This window comes from Grus americana, chromosome 6, assembly GCF_028858705.1.
Source record: "Grus americana isolate bGruAme1 chromosome 6, bGruAme1.mat, whole genome shotgun sequence".
In the NCBI taxonomy this organism is placed as follows: domain Eukaryota; kingdom Metazoa; phylum Chordata; class Aves; order Gruiformes; family Gruidae; genus Grus; species Grus americana.
Window position 1 is genome coordinate 32,132,248 of NC_072857.1, and position 20,327 is coordinate 32,152,574.

A 20,327-nucleotide genomic window follows, 5' to 3' on the forward strand; every position below is an offset into this window, starting at 1 on the left:
TCACTGAACTAAATAATGAATTGTAATGTGTACTCACAAGGCAAGGAAGCATGGGCGGTGATAGCTTTGATATCTCTAACTCCCTAATGGTCTGCATTCTAGCTCAAATAATTTTCTCATGAAGACAACACAGACCAGGCGCAGACAAACGTGTATTGGGTATGCTTGCAGGTGATGGTGGTGCATGCGAGTCATCGCAGGAGTATCTTTTTGTCATAGGGGAGTTCCTGAGGGCTTTTAACTATTTTTCTCTTCTCTTGAGTGTGATTACAGATCGTAAACTGTAAATCAGTAAACTGTTAAATAGGGAAAGGGTTTTTTTTCTGTCCATTTCCCTTTTGTCTTCTAGTTCTTTCTTTTGAAATTTAGGGTGTTTCTTTGTGCTTTTAGCCTGTCACCTGAAGTAGATTGTGTTTCTGCAGAGCTGTGGTCCTCACCTCTGACAGCTTCAGCGATTGCACTGCAGATGTTTAGCATGAAGCAGACAGGGACTTTGTGTGGCGTAGAGTATGTCTAAGTGTCCTACTGATGTTCTTGCTACACCACAACAAATGCAGGCATCTTCTGTTAATAACCTTTTGATATGAAATAATTAATCTGACCTGCACAGTTATGGAAGAGCATTTGTCCAGGAGAGAGTAACTAGATACCAATCTGACTTCTTTTTACTAAAATGAAGTACTCCGTTTCTTGAATTATCCAGCTTAAAATTATTTAAGTAGTGTTTTCAAAAAAATTGTTAAGCAGTTGGTGCATAAGAATTCTGCCGTAGTATTCAAGCATGAAATTCTGAGCTAAATTATATTTCTGGGGAAAACCTGAAGTAGGATATAAAATTGCAATTTGCATTTCTTTAAACAAGTTGTTAGACTTGGAAATGTTTGTATGTCATTATTTTCTGGTTTGTAAAAGACAAACAAAAGAACTGGTTTGTTTTAGAGCCAAAGCATGTTGAGTATTAGAAGTGATATATCCTGTAAGTACAGAGGGTAGTATCATCAACGTCTTGGTGTACCGCCCTACTGACTTTCTACTTGGATTTATTGAAGATCAGCATCTCTGTATAGTACAGGCAAACAGTACCAACAGAATGCAGACAAATAGCTGGATTTTTTTCTTATTCTGGGCTGTTCTTTTGCAGATTATAAGGAAACAGTTTAAAAGAGTGTAGAGCAGGTAAGTTTTCTAGGGGAGGAAATCTTAAGGGCTTAACATCGCTAGTTTCTGCAAAGATTACATTCATAGTTATTTGATTCTCTGCAATATTTGTAACAATATACTGAACATAATTAGCACTGCATTTTAGCAGTGTGTTAGTTACTGTGGTAATGCTGTAAGTTCAGCTCAAAAAAGTATATATGAATATGGGGCTAACTTTTACCTTTTAGCTACAAGTTCTTATGTGTTTTGAAGTGCTATGAATACAGGGAATTGAAGAAAAGCTGATTAAAAGAAATTCCTAGTGAATCTAGGAATAGTGTTACGCATCGAATGTATTGAAATGTTTTTGCTAATGGCACCTCCTCTTTAAGGACATACCTTGCACCATCAGCAAGCAAAAGTCATTGCCTTAGAGCTGGCCTAACAGTTCTTCTGCTACTCCTGCTAGTTTCAGGGACATCTTTGGTAGCTGATTGCTTAGTATATTATCAGGCAAAAAGCTCCATTGAACTGTAGGCAAGCAGAAATGTTCTGACGTTTTATTTCAGCCAAAGAGTCTCCTCAAATCCTTATGGAAATGCAGTCTTTTTTGGGGGGAGATTATAACTGGTAAAATGTTCCTAATTGAAATACCAGAAAGGTAAAAGGGACAGGAGGATGGAAATTTGAATGTATACTGATGGACAGTTAGATTCATTCCAGCAAAATTTGTCAGTTTCTAAAAATAATGGTTTCCTGTTTTCCTAATCTACTGATTGTATCTATAGTTTATTTATAAGACTTAGGTACACAAAGCTTTGAGTTGGTTTTGGTTTTTAATTTTACTTTGTTCTTTAAGGAGACCAACTGAGTCTTTTTTAGATATCTTCCACCCCCGCTGCCCAGTCAGTTTTTCCAGGCTAGAACTTTCAAAAAATGGAGAATTGGGGAAATTACTTATCTACAGACCAGTGGGCACTCTTTTTTTATTCTATTTTAGTCTGCTAGCATCTTTCAGTTATGGAATTCTTGAATTTGAAGTCAGTGAATGTATGTTTTACACAAAGAAATGCTGTTTTTCAAGTTGATAACATCTCCTTTGTGACAAAAATGAATAAATAAGATGATGAATTGGTGTGCTGCTTTGAGAGCAAAAGAGCATTCCTGTGTTTCCTGATAACGTGGGAATCTCTCTGTGTGAGAGATGTATCTGTTCTGTGGTGGTTTGATACCATTACAGTGAGTGAAATCAATTTTATATGGTAGAAAACTGAGCTTGTGCAGGCTTGATAATAGGAATGATTGTATTGGATTTGGACCCAGATGGGTGGAACAATGAATGTTCATTCATATTCATTGTATATTCCAGGTATTTCTGTCAGTATAGAATGGATTTCCAGTTTAAAATGGAATAAAAATAAATTTATAAAATTGCTTATTGCATAGTATATATACTAGCTTTTAATAACTGCCAAATAAATACTTAAATCGGGCTCTGAGTATCACTAAAAACAGCTGTCATTTATGGATGTGACACTCATTGAATAGTATCTGCATTGCAGAGACTTAGAATGAAACTGCAGAACTACTCTGGTAGTAAGTAGTAAATAATTGTACTACTACTTCTGTCAAGTGCATTATTTTATAAATGGCTTTTTGAATTGTGGCTTTTTTGGCCTGGCAGTTTTTCTTTCTTTTTTTAAAGGAACACATCTTTTCTTTGCTGTTTGTCAGGCTTTTTGGCATTGTACTCTTTCTTCGGTTACATGTTTATTTACTTTCCTTACTTTCCTGGACAGACAAATGCTAAATTGTTCTTTTCTGTAAAAGATCTGTATTTTGGTCTTTACTGTCCCTTATTGTGAAGAAGCCCTGGGAGAGAATGTATAATTGGGGAACTCTGGGCTGGTTCTGCTGATGGTCTGGAAATTCTAAAGACAGGAGGGAGTTTCAAGAGAGTTAATGGGCTACCCATTTTTCTTGTCATTACTATGTTCTTGCAGGCTTTCACATAGATAAGTATGAACATATATTACAGTAAATTCACATTTTCCCACCCTGTGACAAAGTAGCTTCTCACAGAGATTCTATTCTGTCTTTCTGGTATAGACATTTGAAGGGGACTATATTTCAGATGGATTGTGTGACCTGACATCAAAAGGCTAAACTGAGAGCAACTGCATCAGTACTTCAAGGGAAATTCTTCAGGACAACCAATCGACAGCAACTGGCAGCAGATATATCAGTGTCATGAGCACTGAATATCAAACCTCTGGCAGCGGGGATTCTAATTTTTAAAGTTTATATAGAGTAATATTGTTTTGTGAATTATCCAAGGGCATGGTTTCATGATACATTGGGTTTAATGGCTACATGTCTACCTTCAGTATCTGCCTCATTTGTGAACTCAACTCTTTGAGGAGTGGTGCTACAGGTAAGATTACTGAAATAAGTGATCTTGGTTAATGTGGTTGCCACTCCAGGGGTAGTTTGAGGGGCTTTAAAATACGTACGGAGCATAGCTTCTTGGCTATGAATTTGTGCTAAAATTTCATATCAAGTTTTGCTGCTTCATGTGAGTAGTCTAGAGAATAAGAGTGTATCTGGTACATTTCACTTACATTTATGTGCAGTTCTTATATTGCTACTTCTGGTGAAAGACATGGATGAGTTTTAGACCACAGACAAGAGACATCTGCAGGCCAGCCAGATCTTGCAGCCTGGCAGCCGCAACAGAAAGGATTGTATGAACCCTCCATAATCTCTTCAGTGCAAATTCAGACAGGTTATCCAAGCTCTCAGTGTTGAACACTGCAGTTCACCTGGCTGAGTTAGCTTGAAATGTTTTAGGGCTGGCTTACTCCATCTTAGCTGTGGGGATAGCAGTGCAGGGACATGGGACGTTTGTCTACCCTGACCACACAGTATGTCAGTAAGTACACTCTAAAACTGGTGTAACTGCAGGCATGCCAACCTATATGTATGTTTATGTATGTATGTGTACACTAGTCTCTGGATACATATTTATGACCTTTTACTCTTTTGTCCAGTGGCCAGATCTTCTGCGTACCAGCTAGCCCCATGCTGAAGCTTTTGTGTGAGAATTAATATGATAAGTTGTACTGAAAGCACGCAGTGCCTGATGGGCTGCTGGGCAGGGTGTGTAGACCTGTGAAAAACATGCAGAACCCTTCACACTGGCTTTCATAATGGGCTTGAGCAGTAACTGCTGCCTGATGTAAGGGAGTTGCAGTTGGTGGGATGGAAGACCCTTACTCAAGCAGCTAAGGTAACATGATGAGTGCGACATTTGTTTCCAGCTAGATGCAAAAGTTTATAGGACTGAGTTTGCAAATGAGCTGTACAAAAATGCATTGAAAAGGTCTGAAATAGATATTCTGTTACACTCTGAATTAACTGAGCTATTCTCTGGCCAAATAATGTGCTGCGTAGACTATTTTTAAAAAATAGTCTATTTATGCTGAACTATATGCTTTTTCCCTTAGGGAAGATTTTCAGCCAGTCTAAATTATATGGTGGTTTTGTAATCGGAGCTGATGTTTAACATCTGAGCTGAGTCACCAAATTTGAGTCCGAAGGAGACTACAGTATGTGCACTTTCTCTCTTTCCTTTTTTTTCCTTCCCTCTCCTGTATGGCAACATCCCTGTGAAATTTCAGCACAGTAATTTTTAGCTTTACCTTAAAACATCTGAATATATTTTCCAGAAGTAAATTCCAGTGCTAGTTGTGGTTTCCCAGCAGCAAGTTCAGAGGATGAGTTAGCAGACCAAAGGCAGGCTATTCTCAGCACAGTTTGCTTATTTTGTTATTTTGCCAGTTGTTTGGGCATGGCTCAGAGCAGGGCACAAAGGAAAAGGGCATTCAGACAAGATTCTGTCCTCTTTTGCTCAGTCTGTGGTTACTCCAACTTCCTTCACGGATCAAGAGAGGGAGTGATTTTGGTACTATGAATTGCTTTTTGGAGGAACCTCTGACTCTTCAGTGAGGAGGCCAGCTACCTGGCCTGCGTCAGTGATGATGGTAGTTTCCTATCATTTTTAATATATTTTCAAGAGTACCCCAAATGAAAGAAATATCCAGAACTGGTTATTCAAGGAAAAGCAGTGAATACAAATTTACTGTCAAGTGTGCAAATTAGAAGAACTGGGGAAAAAAGAGACATCTTTCCCTTTTAATCTCTCTGAAATATCCTCAGTATCCTTGTAATTAAAAAGAAAAATGGTGTCAGAGGTGTTAATGATGTGATTTTTCAAGTTTATAACATCTCTTTTTTGCTTTTATTTCAATCTCAAATTCTCTAGGTTTAGAATGGTTTTTTCCTCCAAGATTATCCATCACTAGACTTATTCATATCATTTACCTGCATAATTTATTATTTAAAACATGCAGAGCTAATGAGCACTCAAGCATTCTAGGTAGCAATATTGAACAGTTATGATTTTATTTTAGCTGAAGGATCTCATCAGTTTTCTGCCTGATGTTGATGTTCAGAACTGTGCAAGTTATGTAGTATAATGGTTGTTATATTTTTTTTGAAATACTGAACTTCATGATCTACTGAAAAAAATATTAAATTTCCACTACATGATACAAGTTAATTCATGTACTAAACCATCCTAAAGACTTAGGATATAGCCGTGGTCATGTAAGTAAAGAGGCCATATTACCCTCGACTTGGTAAAGAGTGGAAAAAAAGAGAGATCCCAAATAATTGATTTTTCTTGGCTCTTGAATACTGTGACAGCTTTCATATTCATCTTTATCTGGGTGGCTGAATAGGAAGCATCCAAACGTGTCAGCTTAACTCAAATCTGATAAAATGTTGGCTAATGGGGGAAAATCCTGATAATCAGACAGTGAAATACCTTCTGAGAGAAATTCCATTATGTGGATCGCAGCAAACTTGATGAGTAGAAATTCTTGGAAATATTCTGGGAGGAATGACAAGAGCATCTGGTCAGAAAGATTAAGCTTTTCTCTTATTTCTGTCTGTATAGAAAAGGATGCTTCATGTCAGTTTTGTCTGATTTTAATATTATTTTTTTATAGACAAATTCTGTGTCTCCAAATAGTTGTAGAAATACTAGATTATAGGTCTGGAAGGAAATTTAAAGAGCTATGGAGTCCATTTCTTTTGTCTCAGGCAAAATCAGGTACTGACAATTGTGCTGAGTAAGTAGCTGGTGAATTTTACTGGGAGGGCCCCTCTGCCCTGCTGGTAGGGGTACACAGCAGCTCTAAAGGAGCTTGAAAGCTCTTTAGTACTGAGAGCAGGATAAGTGCAGGCTGGTTAAGCATATGAGTTAACCATACGGTTAACCATCACCCAGCTTCTTAGGCAGGTTTTGCAGCTGACAGTGAATTTTGAAGCCAGCGTATGGATAGCTGCAAATGGACTGTAGTTACACCTTATCCTAGAGAATAGGTTAGTTTTGAGTTCTGTGGGGAGAAAAATCCCCAGATTCTGAACTTATTCAAAAAGCGTTTTCTTTTCTCAGCCACTTAGAGCTCACACCTGGTCAGTTTGAGCCCTTTACTTTATTGGAGCATTTATAGATCTTTGTACTGAACAAAGCAATGATGTCACACAGTGAATTGTGAAACCAGCATATTTTCTGTTCTTCATATTCTTAATGTGTTGTTCTGCCTGTCTAATTAAGTGGATGGCCTATCTCAGCATGGGAGTGGCATTTGAGAGAGATACCAAGCATCATCTGAATGTTTCCAGAGAGGACCAGGGAAGCTGGTGAAGGGTCTAGAGCACAAGTCTTAGGAGAAGTGGCTGAGGGAACTGGGGTTGTTTAGTCTGGAGAACAGGAGGCTCAGTGGAGACTTTATTGCTCTCTACAACTATCAGAAAGGAGGTTGTAGCCAGGTGGGTGTAGGTCTCTTCTCCCAAATAACAAGCAATAGGACAAGAGGAAATGGCCTCAGGTTGTGCCAAGGAAGGTTTAGATTGGATATTAGGAAAAATTTATTTACCAAAAGGGTTGTCAAGCACTGGAACGGGCTGCCTGAGGAAGTGGTTGAGTCACCGTCCCTGGAAGTATTTAAAACACACGTAGATGTGGTGCTCAGGGACATGGTTTAGTGGTGGGCTTGGCAATGCTAGGTTAATGGTTGGACTCGATGATCTTAAGGGTCTTTTCCAACCTAAATGATACTATGATTCTATGAATGGGGGGGAAAATTTGGGGGCCATTTGGGCCGTACTGTTCTTCCAGGCCGTACTGTTCTTCCTGCCCATCTGGCGTGCAGCAACAGACACTCAGGTGCAGGGCAGTTCCTGAGGGCTCTCCCTGCCTAGCCCTGGCCAGTGGGTTGCCACGCTGCCCACATCCTCGCCTCACTCGTCTCACAGGTGATGTGACGTTCCAGTGTGGTGATGTGAAGCTGATCCCCCTGAGAAACGTGTTAATCGTCGCTTCCCCAGGAGCACCCTCAGCCACCCGCTTAGAACATAAATCTTGTCCAGTGGGTGACCGGTCGTGCTCTCGGGGCCAGCCCTGTACAGTCTGTTTACAGTAAATGCTGTGGGAAGAGGCTGCTAGTAAGAGCCATAAGCCACATAAAAGAAGATCACTACATAAACAAGAAATGAATCACCGTTATGAGTAAGATAAACAGGGCAGCATGTGAACTCTGGTTTCTTTTGCATACTGGGGTGGGAATTTTTTGGTTATTCCTGTGCTGGAACTCCCAGACTTTCATTCATGTGTTTTTTTTAAACTATTGAATATTTAACTGCATGTCAGAAATGCTTTGACATTGCTTTTCAGTCTGCTTTAGTGAAGAAGATTGGGCAAGAGGATTTTCCTGATCTGTATTTTGTGGAACTTTTTTCCAGTTCCGGTTCCTCTATGATTAGTAATTGAGGAATATATTTAGATAGAAATAATCCTGAACTTGTGCCACTTAGAGATTAAGAGAAATCAGTCCTATTTCTCTCTAAGCTTCTTGTCAAGTATTGAAGAAAACACTGTGATACGGATAAGCAGCTTTGGTACAGGTTTCACTTTTCAACTAAAATACTTTTCTAAAGTTAGTATCTGCTGATACTATATTTTCCTATATTTTGCCTACATTTTTCCTATGCTTTTGATTCAGTTTCCACATTTCACCTTGCCTTCATGAAACAATATTCCTTGGCAGCTTGGTCTGATACTTAGTGAAATCGCTCCTCTGGTCACATTCAGCCTGGCGAGCCAAAGCTTCATGTCAGGGCAGGTACACGCAGCTAATCATGGGTATTGTCTTTACAGTATAGTCTGGATGCAAATGCCGCTTCAGTGACACTTAGTGGGAATTGAAGGTGGCAGAATAGTTCTTATTTTCAGTCTCTGGTAGGATGTACGTGCTAGTGTACTGTTAGTTATGTTATTAATGACAGACATTGGGAATCATTAACCAAATGTCAGATAAGCAATTCCTTCTGTACGCAGAAAAGCATTGTGTAAGGTTTTTATCCCATTTTCAGACTGTAAATAATTAAAGTAGTGGCTCTTTTTTTCCAGTCCATCTTTCCTTATAGTTCAGGTTTTATAGCAATCGCCTTTTCCCCTTTTACCATCTGAGTCTCCTATTTCTCTCTTTACAAATCTTCTTAATTAACCTGCCAGCTTTCTTCGAGATGCTGAGTAGCAGAGTACTGTTTCACTAAATGTAGAAATATTCAAAAAGCTTACAAATTACACCTTGAATTTTTGGAGGTATTTTTTCCATAATAGGAGCTCATTCACATGTGAGTTTAACTTGTTCATTGCAAATTGATTTCAATTGCTTTAAGTTATGTCATATGTTAGGATCATTGTTTAAATCATGACTTTTAGACGTGGATTTATGAGTAGGATCAGAGAAGTTATCCAGCATTTAGGTTTGTGATTTACTTTACTTTCAGAAACTGTGACCATGTCCTTGATTCACCAGAGTGATAACAATTAGAACTTAAGAAAATGGACTGTTGCAAAGGAGTTAATGTTTTTCTCAGGCTGCTCTCATCTCAAACTGTGGGATAGTCCTAGCTAGTACAAGTGAGTTCTCGTGTGTCCTTAAACATGGATGACTTTGTCCATCTGCCACATATAAATTTTCAATATGTTCCAACAAATGCCAGTGCTGCCCCGGGTACAGCGTACTGCTCTGCAGCTGAAGGAAATTTTTTCATCCCTCTTATTAAAACTTTGCCTTTAACTTGTAATCCTCCTGCATGATGCTTGTTTTGCAGTGATTTTTCTGCCTTAAAACCACTGTATACAATAGTTCAAAATTACATAAATCTCTAGTTGTGGGACAGAAGAAAACTTGATAGCGCACTCTCAATCTGTTAATTAATCTCGCCTATCTCCTAGTGTGGAGGGCGGTGGTACCCAGGCAGATGTACGTGCTTGCTCAGTTGCAAGTCAGAGCTCTTCCTGAGTAGGGAGTATAACCCTTCCACTGTGACATTTAAGACTTAACTGTTAGGGTGTATGTTGCCCAGATCACAAAGTAAAAAAGGAGGAGGTAAAAAAAAAAAAAAAGAGGATTGCAGCAACTGGGTGATCCCTGTGTTCTTCGCTGGCTTGTAGGGAAGTTGGTGGCTATTTCTCATATACCTTTCTGATCTCAAAGTCACCCAGGATTTTCACATCTATCGAATAATACTCTGCATAGAGAAACAAGATACTAACTTCCCTGACTCTTATTTAAGAAGGTCCTTTATACTAAAGTTTCCTTTTCGTCACTGACACTGGTGTTAAGAGCGTGCGGGAACATGACAGAGGAGGAGTTAGTGAACCCTGCTGACGTCCAGCACCAAAAATAAAATGTTTTGTGTATGCAGCCAAAACATTGCTCATGTCAGGAAAGACTGTGCCACATACTTTGTGAAGTAAATATGGTAATCTCTGTGTCACTTACGAATATGTAGAATTATTGAACTGAATTTTTGTTTCTTTCCTTTTCTGTAATATTTGATGCTGAACCATGTACAGTGTGTGATGAATTCTGTACAACTGGATGAGTTGAACTTTATTTTTCCCCTTTGCTAGTTTTAATATTTCAAAACATCTCCACTTCCAGAAAAGTGGAAAAATAGCAGAAGAATTTGTGATACACTGGAAAAGTGTGTATATTCAAATGTTATTAAAAAGAAGATTGAAGATGAGTGATAGGAGATAGAAGTGAACAGGAGAGAGAGGTTTTGAAGATTTGTCATGTGGGTAAAGAGGAATGAATAGGAAGAGGAAAGTCTCAAAATATGAAAATGCCTTTTTTGGGGGGATTTTTGTTTTTTCTTTTTAAAAAAACCCAAAATTTTAATAATAATCTTGGCATCTTCAAGTGTTCTACTTGTTTTTTCTTTTTAATAGCTAAATGTCTTTTGACCTCTAGAGGCAAAGATTTCTGTTTAATAAGCCGGTTGTCAGACATTTGATTGATAGTGGTAGTGTACTGTAGGTCTAATTACAATTATAATACTGTGGAAGTGGCCAGCCAATCCATTCGCTTCTCGTGGGGTCTACCTAATTCTGCCTTACAGGTTTCCTTGCTTGGAACAAGGAACATTATAGCAGGTGACGCTCAGCACTGTCTGACAGTGCTTGGGTTATTTTAAGAGAACAAATATATCTGTGTATGATAGCTGAAGGCTGTGACACCAAAAAGAAAGCCCAAGAATAATGCACAGGTACCTCTTATTCGCTTTTTAAATACATGTACATGCACACATTTTTCATACATGTGGTTATTTGTATGTATAAAAATAAGGAAATCTTTCCTTCAGTATACATCCCTCACTGTAAGGGAGATGCTGTAGTGGAGTAATTATCTTGTCACTGGTTAAGTTGTGATCTGGTCAGAAATATTGAAACACTATTTTCAAATTGTGTGAAGAGTGTAAGGAGGTGCCCAGGACACAATGTCTTCCCAGTGAGCTCTGTAGTTCCTGGGCAGGAGGACTACTTTGGTTTGGCTTGGAGGAAATACATGATTCCTGTTCCAGGTGAATATAGTATGGAAGATAATTTTTACAGTTTTGACTGAAAAATACATTACCAGAAAACTCAGTTTCTTCTGAAAGCAAATGGTTCTGCCAAATGAAGACCATTTTATTTCTTCTGTGAAATAATGAGTTGATATAAACTATACCTTTTGAAAAAGGCAAACAGCTTTAGTCAGTCATGAAACTTAGTTAAGGAAATTGTCATATTCCTTCTATGGCAAGAGGTTCACCATCATCAATTCTATCCTGCTACAAGCAAGTTCACTTTGTTTTAGTATTTTGCTATTCTTGTCTTTCTTTTCTGATGATTTATCGCTAATGATTACTCAGTTTCGAGTAATGAGAGGGGCTTATTTTCAAATGGTGGTACTTTCAGAAGCTATGGATAATGAGATGCAAGTTCTGCTTTTGAAAGTATGGTATGATATTGGCATGACCATTCCAGTGAAGACCTTCTAGTGTCTCCTCAGGGCTAGAGGAAAGCTGTTGAATTTATAAGGGCTGTGTTTTCTGATCTATGGAAAAGAACAACAAAGTCTGATTGCACAGATAAACTGACATGCACTAATTGAATGTATATCCATAGACTAAAGTACCTCATTCAATGGTCTAACAGGTTTTTGTATGGTATAGAGAATCTCAGAAGCTATGCTTTGTATCTTAAAAAAAAAAAAATCCTTAACCAAATTATTTTATAGTAGCATAAATCTGTGATACCATATTTGTACTGAAATGATACGCCTAACCTCATTAATATCTTTAACACTTTTCTGATTGTGAGCATATAATGCATAGAGAGTATTCTTGGAAACTAACATATCTAAGTGAAAGTATGTCATATGTTGCTGTGATTTCTTTGGTAGAAGATGAGCTCATCATTTCTTCACTCTTTAGGCTGCTGTCATATGAGCTTTGTTACTGTGGCTATTCTTGTTTGATAGATGGTCTTGGATGTTTTGCTTTCTGTTGCTTTCTGGCTTATAAATGTTATTTGATGGTGCGTAGTTAACTCTGAATTTTGTTGCAAGTGATTCATGCTTTTTTTTTTTTTTAAATGTACAGAACACTAAGGTGGCTGCAGTGGTAGAGCAATGTAGTAAAAGATTTATTCAGTCCGTTTTAGGCTTCTGTAGGAACATTTTTGCACTAAGGTCCTTCCATTTAATGTTTGACCGAGTAACCTGCCTTCTGTCTCATTTTAACAGTTTCTTTGTTTTCTTCTTTATGATAGGTCTCTGAACAACAACTTTTTCACATAAATTGACAAAAGCGGAGAAGAGATGGCTAGTTCAGCCCGAGAACATCTGCTTTTTGTGCGACGTCGCAACCCACAGCTACGGTATACTCTGAGCCCAGAGAATCTGCAGAGTTTGGCATCTCAGGGCACCATGGCTGAGAACATGAACTTGCAGCGTGCCAATAGTGACACTGATTTAGTGACCTCGGATAGCAGGTCTAGTCTGACAGCAAGTATGTATGAATACACCTTGGGGCAATCTCAGAACCTCATCATTTTCTGGGATATTAAGGAAGAAGTAGACCCAACTGACTGGATAGGACTTTATCACATAGGTGAGTCAGAACCACGTTGTAATATTTCTGTGTGTTTCTTGCTCTTTTGCCACTTCATCTTTCCTTTTCTGATATGTGTTCTGGCACACGTCATAATTAATCTAAAGATAAAATTGAAGACTGCAGAGAATTACCTTGGATTTCTCTTTGCTTTTCTTAGTGCAGTGAACTATGTAAAAACACAATTTTAATTAATGTAGATCTGGTTCCACAGTGACCTGTTAGAAGGTGCAACGCATTCTTCTTAAACAACAAATGTCCATGTGGTTTCCTGTGTCACCACTGCTGGTGACTGGCTTACAGACTGGAAAATTCAGAGTGCCTTATTCATTGTGTAATTTGACATGCTTACTGTCCAATGTTTTTACAGTGTTTTGGACAAGTAAATTCTTAACATGTGTGAAAAAAGTATTTTAAATCTCTAATTTTGTAGACCTGAAATTGTATCAATTCTGAAGGAGTGAGAATTTCTGTTTATGAAGAATTCTTGTAGAAGGAAATCCTCTAAAGAGATGCTTTCATGTGCTTTTTTTTTTTTGTACTGTTCAGGATATTTCATAGAAGGGAGCTGGAAAGAGCTCAAGGCTGGCATGCGAAGTGCTCACATGTGTGAGCAGTGTGTGCGTTAGCAAATAATACGGCTCAAAAGGAGCGGATCAGTAGGTCAAAGCAGTTGGTGCTGAGACCCTAACATCAGCAGCGGATTTGGGTTGGGGTTTTCCATTGTATTATGTTTAACCAGGTCCCTAGATCCAAACACCTCTGCTGCCTGTGTGGTTTGGAGCTCTCCAAAGGACAGTCTCTTATGTCCCCACTAGGAACTGAAGCGTAGCTAGTGGGTAGCTGTAGTGGCACATGGCGTTTAGTCATCTTTTCAAGGAATCCAGTTCACGTGCACTGAAATTACTCTCTTAATTTAACCAGTGCTCAGTAAGTGGGACTGAGGGGTTGATTTGTTTCAAAATTGCACTGCTTCTCTGTGCCTAATTACTAATGTAGAAAGGAACTGTCAATTCAACCTGCCAAAAGCAAGTATAGCAGAAACTGGTGGAAACAGGTGTGACTACTGGAATTTTGTCTGTGCTGGGACTAAGCTTAGTATAATGAAATCGGTCTTGGTAGGATTTTGGAGAGATACTTGCTGTGCTAGCTTTTTCCAAGATGTCCATCTCTGCATCACTTAATGTTACATGTTGTGGAGATGCTGTTTCCAGTTCTTTTTTTTTATCTGATATTTTTTTCCAGCATTACTGCAGCTCCACAGAATGGACAGTATTGACTTGTGCTGGTCCAGTGCTTACCTGGTTATGAAAGCTGTACTGGAGTTGCTGCATGAGCTGCAGTCTCTCCTGGGTTGAACTGTGGATATGTGCTAACATTTAAGCCACCTAAATGAAGTGTCTCCACAACACAGAAATGAATCTTCCCACCAACACTAGTAGCCTGAAGTGTGGTCAGTCCTGTAAATGCACAGACTGCTAAATGGAGCTTAAACATTCTAATTTAAATACATTTTGAGCTTCATCTGAATAAAGGTTTGACACCCCTTCCCATTGGTTTTTTTCATGGTTCACAGTACTTTGGGATTGGTATTCAAGATGCTGAAGTACAGCATCTTTCTATAAAATTCTCATTGGTTCTTATTCTAGGCTATAAGTGATTTTTACTCTTTCATGATTAAAAATATTTCTACTTTCAGTCTGTTGAGCCCTTAAAATACAAAACAACGTTAATATACCACAGGGTAAGAATCCTATAAGGAACAGCCAAAATTACACCTCCTTGGGCCTAAAACTCCCATCATGCTACTGTGTAATCTCAAACACACCAGAGCATTTAAGATATATGTTGTATCTCCTGTTTTAAGTGTTGAAAAGTCCAGGAACTCATTCACATTGAGCTTTTGTCTCTGCTGCCACTTGAAATCCATGAGCACTGGTGAGAGTTTTGTTACTGATTTAAAATAGATCCGAGCAGAGTCTTTCCTTTGACTTGTGGTTTCATCATTCTGAATGATGGAATTGCACATTGTTTACAACAGAGAGGTAAGGATATATTCAGCCTGATAGGCATGCCTGTCTGATTTAGGGTTTTTGATAAACTCTTTCATGTATCCAGCATCTTTTAAAAATAAAAAATAATAAACAATAAACTTTTATAGACATAGCTAAGGTAAGTTAAGTCCCACAGGGTATAATCCAGGATTTTTAATCCTTGTAATAACTGCCATAAGCACCTCCAGTTTGCACTTACTCTTTTGGAAGTTGAGGACACTCACTTATTTTCTCAGGAGAAGGATGTTTGTGTGTGAATATTATTAAGATAAAAGCTCTGTTCTCAAGCACGTTATTAATATTCAACATAGTTGCTTGAGGTTATCCATCCTGTTCTTTCTTTAAAATGAAAACCATTTAACTTACAAAGTTGCTCTCCTGACACAGCCTCCTGAAGGCAGTGGAAATTGTGTGTGGTCACTAATACAAGACAGCATGAGGGCTATGTCAGTGTAGTGCTGTACCACCAACGTCCCCCAACGTCTTCTAGTAAAGCACCATTTTTCGACAAGCTAGGAACAGAAAAAGGCAAATATTTTGCTCTTATTTTAAAAACCACATTGCATAACCAAAAGCACAGTCCTGTGGTGTTTTTTTATGTCGGTTCTACAATTAACTGTCATGAAAGCTATATTAAAGTTGTGGGGGAAAAAAGCGGTTGTTAATTCTGTAAAAGAAGAGAAGGTGACGTTCTAAAGATGAGCATTATTCTGAGCTCAGGCATTAGTACACAGAGATTTGGCAAAAGTCTGATGCAATCCAGGTAAATTTTCACTTCAAATTCATTTCATAGAATACATCCATTAAAAAAAGGAATTGAAAATGACAAGCTGGGAAACTGCCTTCCCTCTTCATTCATTAATTTATTCAATTAGTGCACTCTCATTAGCTTTCTATCACGAGAAGGCAGTTATTTCTGTGCTTTTTAGTGCGGTTTTACTGCATGGTTAAAATTGCAGTGGCTCGCTAGGAATCCCACCAAAATTATTAGATCCCTTTCTTTTTTAAGAGGCTAACTACAAATCACAGTCCACATTCACCCAGACATTGCTTATGCAGTTGGTCACAAGACTGTCAGTAATCAGTCACTGCCGTTACTACTTGGTGGTTTGGAGATGACTGCCTACACTGGGGAATAGTAGATGGAGCTTTTTCTAAGTGCAATACACCTTCAGTGAAATGTTTGGCTTGCTAAATGGTTATGAAAATAGATGTTATCTTTTTTAAAAGAGAAAAGCCTAATGGGCGAAACACAGAATCATCTTATTCTGAAGCACTGATTTATTTTTTTTTAAAGTGCATGCGCATTTTTTCCAGACCTTAAAAAAAAAAAAAAGGGAAGAGGGGAAGTCATAAATTAACAAATACTTTGTAGAAAAGACTGTATGTTTTTTAAACATTTGTTCACTATAATGTCCTTGTGATACTCCTCTGCAGTAACTTTTGATCTTTTATTTTTAAATGCAAGAAGTTGAAATTAACTGTGTAAAATTCTATATAGCTGTGCATAGCTCATTTCATGCTCAGTTTTTCTAGAATTTTTTATTTTAAGGAATGTTTTTACATGTCAAGTTTGCTGGTTTTAGTACCATACTTGTATCTTCCTCTGTTTCATCACTGTGTGCAGCCAAAATGTGATTTATTTTCTTGGTGAGGGACTGTTTTTCAGAGACGGTCTTTTCTTTGCCAGTATATGCCTAAGGATTATCAGTAGAAAAGTGTATGTGAGGGACACAGCGTATTTTGTGAAGGGAAACATCTTTTTTCCTGCTATTTCTAGTTTTGTACTGCCTGAACTCTTTAAAGTGTCAGTAGCACTTCTTGAACAGCCTTGTCCATCAAGTTTTGTTGAAGCAGCTTTCTAGCTCCAGAGGCAAGATGCGTGGAGAATGTAGATAACACATCTATAAAAGCACAGAAAGGTGTCCCAGTGAGACTACATGCAAGAGAGAAATGTTATTTCTGAGTCTTAGCTCTTATTTAGGTAAATCGGGCAGTGTTGCATGAAATGTGAAATTGTCAAACCTGAAATACAGGTTTATAATTTTGAATTCAGCTTTAACCTTTGCCTAGAATGGGCTGCTTCCTTCTTCTTCAGGACTGGTTATGAGGATTGTCACTTGAAGGTGACGAGGTGTGATGAAATTCAGAGGGGGCTTTTTAAAAGAGGTATTGTACCTGTGCTTACTCTGAAGAGTAAAGGTAAAATTTCAGTCTTTCTGTCCTAATGAGAAGGAAGAGGTCCATTCTCTCTCTTTTAAATTTATTTGTTTTTTTAAAGAGCTAAAGTAGGATTTAGACTGAAATCCTTCTTCATCTTCTCAAGTGGTACAAGGATACACAATGTAACAAACACATTTTGCATCCTGTTAGACCCATGAAGTTTTCTTTTCCTCTCTGGTACTGACCCAGCTTTTGCTCTGTACATGCGTGCTTTAAAAATGTTTCTTCCAAGCAATATTTAAGCTATTGGAGTTTTACAGACATTATTTCCTCTAATTCAGAGGAATCTGAATCTTGCTATGGCAAGAGTGGTCAGGCTCTGGAGTCCTGTAGTCAGTAAGGCTGTGCAAAGTATTGGACCCAGTTGCAAGAGAAACGGCTATTCAGTTTGAAGGGACTATAAGACATTCCAGTTTTCTTGCCAATGTGTTATTGTAGCAACAGGGTACCAGGACTTCCTTGGGAAGTGAGAACCAATCAAGAAGATGAGCAGGTGGACTCTCCACTGCTCGTGGGATGCTGAGGGAAGCTGAATCTTGATGAGATTTAGTGGTTGCCATGAAGTCTCATATTTAAAGAAATCAGAAAGTAAAAATAAAGAACAAAAAGTCAGGAGAGAAGCAAACCCTACTTTTGATTTAAATAGATTAACTCCCATGGCCAAATTGCCGAGGTTGGCCTATTTTTGTCCTAATTTGTGGAGTCCTAGTTAGGAGATGCCTGCCCTTATTGTAGAGATCCTTAGCACATTTAAAATGCTGGCTATCAAAGGTCATTCTATTTATTTCCATCAACTGCTTTTCACAGGCTGCTTGGCTTTTTGTCATAACTATTGCATGGATCCACAATAGCATCATAAAAACAAAACAAAAATCAAAACAGAAAAACCTGATGCAGAGTTATATAGGGCAATTTAGACAGAATCTGGGTTTATACTAAGCCTCCCAGGGTAATGGACTTTGGACCCTTTCCATTTCACGTCAGACAAGATTAAAAAGAAAAAAGCTTTCACATAAACCGCCTTTAATACACTTAAAATAGTGGCTTACATTAGACAGATTATAAAATGTTAAGATACTTTATTCCCAAAAGATTTCTCTGGTCTCCGTTATAGAAAACATACAAAGTAATAACTTTATTATCTTCCAGAAATGCCTGATAATACACTTGATTTTTTTTTTCTTCCTGTTTTAGCAACATGAGTACTTTTCTGTACTTTAAAATCTGAGCACTACTGTTAATGTCTATTGACTAGTCAATATGCATAACAATATTATTTTGTGGTTACTCTTCATTCTGGCTGCAGCTAAAGCCTGCAAACCGTGGGCTTGACTCTTTCTCTATAGAAGAGTTGGTCTTTACCCAACTGGCTCCATGGTAGAGTCTTTGGTTTAGGCTTCCAGGAAGCTGGCATTGCGCCATTTGTCATCAACCATTGGGGATTTTGGTGTTTTTTATGACATCATCTGAATATCTAAGCACTGTGGTGGTTTTGTTCTCTTCAAAAAATAAACAAAAGGACTAGCTATGACTCTGAAGTTCTGGAAGAGCCATACCTGTGCATGTTAAGATGTCGGTGAAACTCCCACTGGAGATATATGCTTAAATAATGCACATAAGAAAGCAAAATTCGTAGTTGACAAGAAGTAGGATTACAGGAGAGAACTTGAATTCATGTTGGCCAGCATCTTGGATTGGCACTAGTCCATGTCTATCTGATGTTGATATTTGTGATAAGCAAAAGTATGTGGAAAAATCTGCCTTGAAATACCTCATTTGCTGGTGACTTAGTAATATTTAGGGAAAGGCCACCTCTTGCGTCGGCTAATGAAAAGTGAAGGCGGTGTAATATAGGAATTGTATCCTAAATCTTATGCGGTGAGGCTTGCAGTGATTTTAGAAAAGGTCTGTAACAAGCAAGGGTCTTCAGCAGCTTTCCCTCCAGGTACTGCACTTCAGTCTTATTCTTTCCTTTTTTCCTAGATCCTGACCCACATGCAAAGCTACTTTTCCCCTTTTTCCCCAACACAGAATTTGGTACTTTCTCTTTAGTTGTGAGCTAGAAAATTTTGCTCAAAAATCAGTGTATGGACAGCATAATACCTTCTCTTTACTGCAAAAATTAGAAGACATGAATAAAAGGTGCTTTCTTTATGTATTTTCATTGCATGCAGCAAATACCTTAAAAGATACACTCACTACATTAAAATACACTCTTTGTTTTAAGAGAAAAATAATTACTTCCCTGCTAAAAAATAAAAACAAACCCTAGAATCTTGCAGGGTGATATTTATGTCTGGAAGAAGTTCAAACTGTAACAAAGTGTTGCCAGAACATCCAAACTTTTCAGTTAATTGTGTTTAAGTTTTTGAGATACCCCTGACCTGAAAACTAGACAAATGTAGCTGCAGGGAGGACACTTTCAGCTGTGTTGTCAGTATCTTTCCACTGCAAGAGGTTTTGGCATGACAACATTTATAATCCTTTGGATAGAAAGCAGTGTTCTCCCCATCCTGCATTTTTGATGTAAGTGGCTGTTCCAGCAGATGGGAAGATGGCAAATACAAATACTGGATAATGGAAAACAATATATACTTTTGAATTCATAATATTCCCCTTTACTATAAAACTGCCTTGTGTTAGCTTTTTTTTGTTTGTTTGAAGGAGGTTTGCTTTAATTTTGATTTTTTTAAGATGTTTGCTGAGCTGTTTTCTATCATCAAATCAACATGCTATACAGTATTTTCAAAATAATTTGGGAAAAATAGTTATTCCAAATCACTGGCAACTAGATTGAACAAGTAGCTGCATTAATGCATCTATTTATTGATTTGTTTCATGTAAGTAATAGATTATGGATTAGTTTTGCATTATGCACAGTGTTAGAATTTCTCCTATAAATTTTTTATGAAGTTCTTGGCTTCTTTATTTTCACCAATTTATCAATGGCTATAAGAATCTGAATTAATGTAGCAGTGTTATAAGCTGAGTGTTAAATACAGTATGTTAACGACATGACTGATGTAGTTAAAAGCAGTGGCCCTTAAAAAGATGAGAAACATGCATATTAGGACTCTAAAAATAACACTGTATTGGTGGATATGTTTAATATAACCTTTTAATATATGCTGATTTTTGGATACACAGATTCTTAAATTATAACCAGAGGAGGTTAGTGAAGGTGCCAATATTGATCTCAATAGCCCTCCTTTCCTAGCAAAGCTCATCAAGGCGTGTCTTGCAAATTACGCTATTTGAGGAACAAAAAAGAGGCCAGACCTGACCATCCTAGAGCTCCTCTGGTACGGAAAAACTTTCAGCCTGGCCTGAGTG

At 38.0% G+C, this 20,327-nt stretch overlaps 1 protein-coding gene across 6 annotated transcripts in view; it reads left to right on the forward strand.

The window, feature by feature from the left end:
• The window catches only part of HECW2 (HECT, C2 and WW domain containing E3 ubiquitin protein ligase 2), a 188,848-nt gene that overhangs the window by 61,945 nt on the left and 106,576 nt on the right, over positions 1-20,327 (forward strand). For 5 of the 6 annotated variants that reach the window (XM_054830314.1, XM_054830309.1, XM_054830308.1 and 2 more), the window contains one exon: positions 12,377-12,717. In XM_054830314.1, the coding sequence (XP_054686289.1) occupies positions 12,426-12,717 (292 nt within the window). In that variant the 5' untranslated portion in view covers positions 12,377-12,425. Of the gene's footprint in view, positions 1-10,808; positions 10,831-12,376; positions 12,718-20,327 lie in introns of those variants that run through there. The other variant, XM_054830313.1, reaches the window with a different exon arrangement.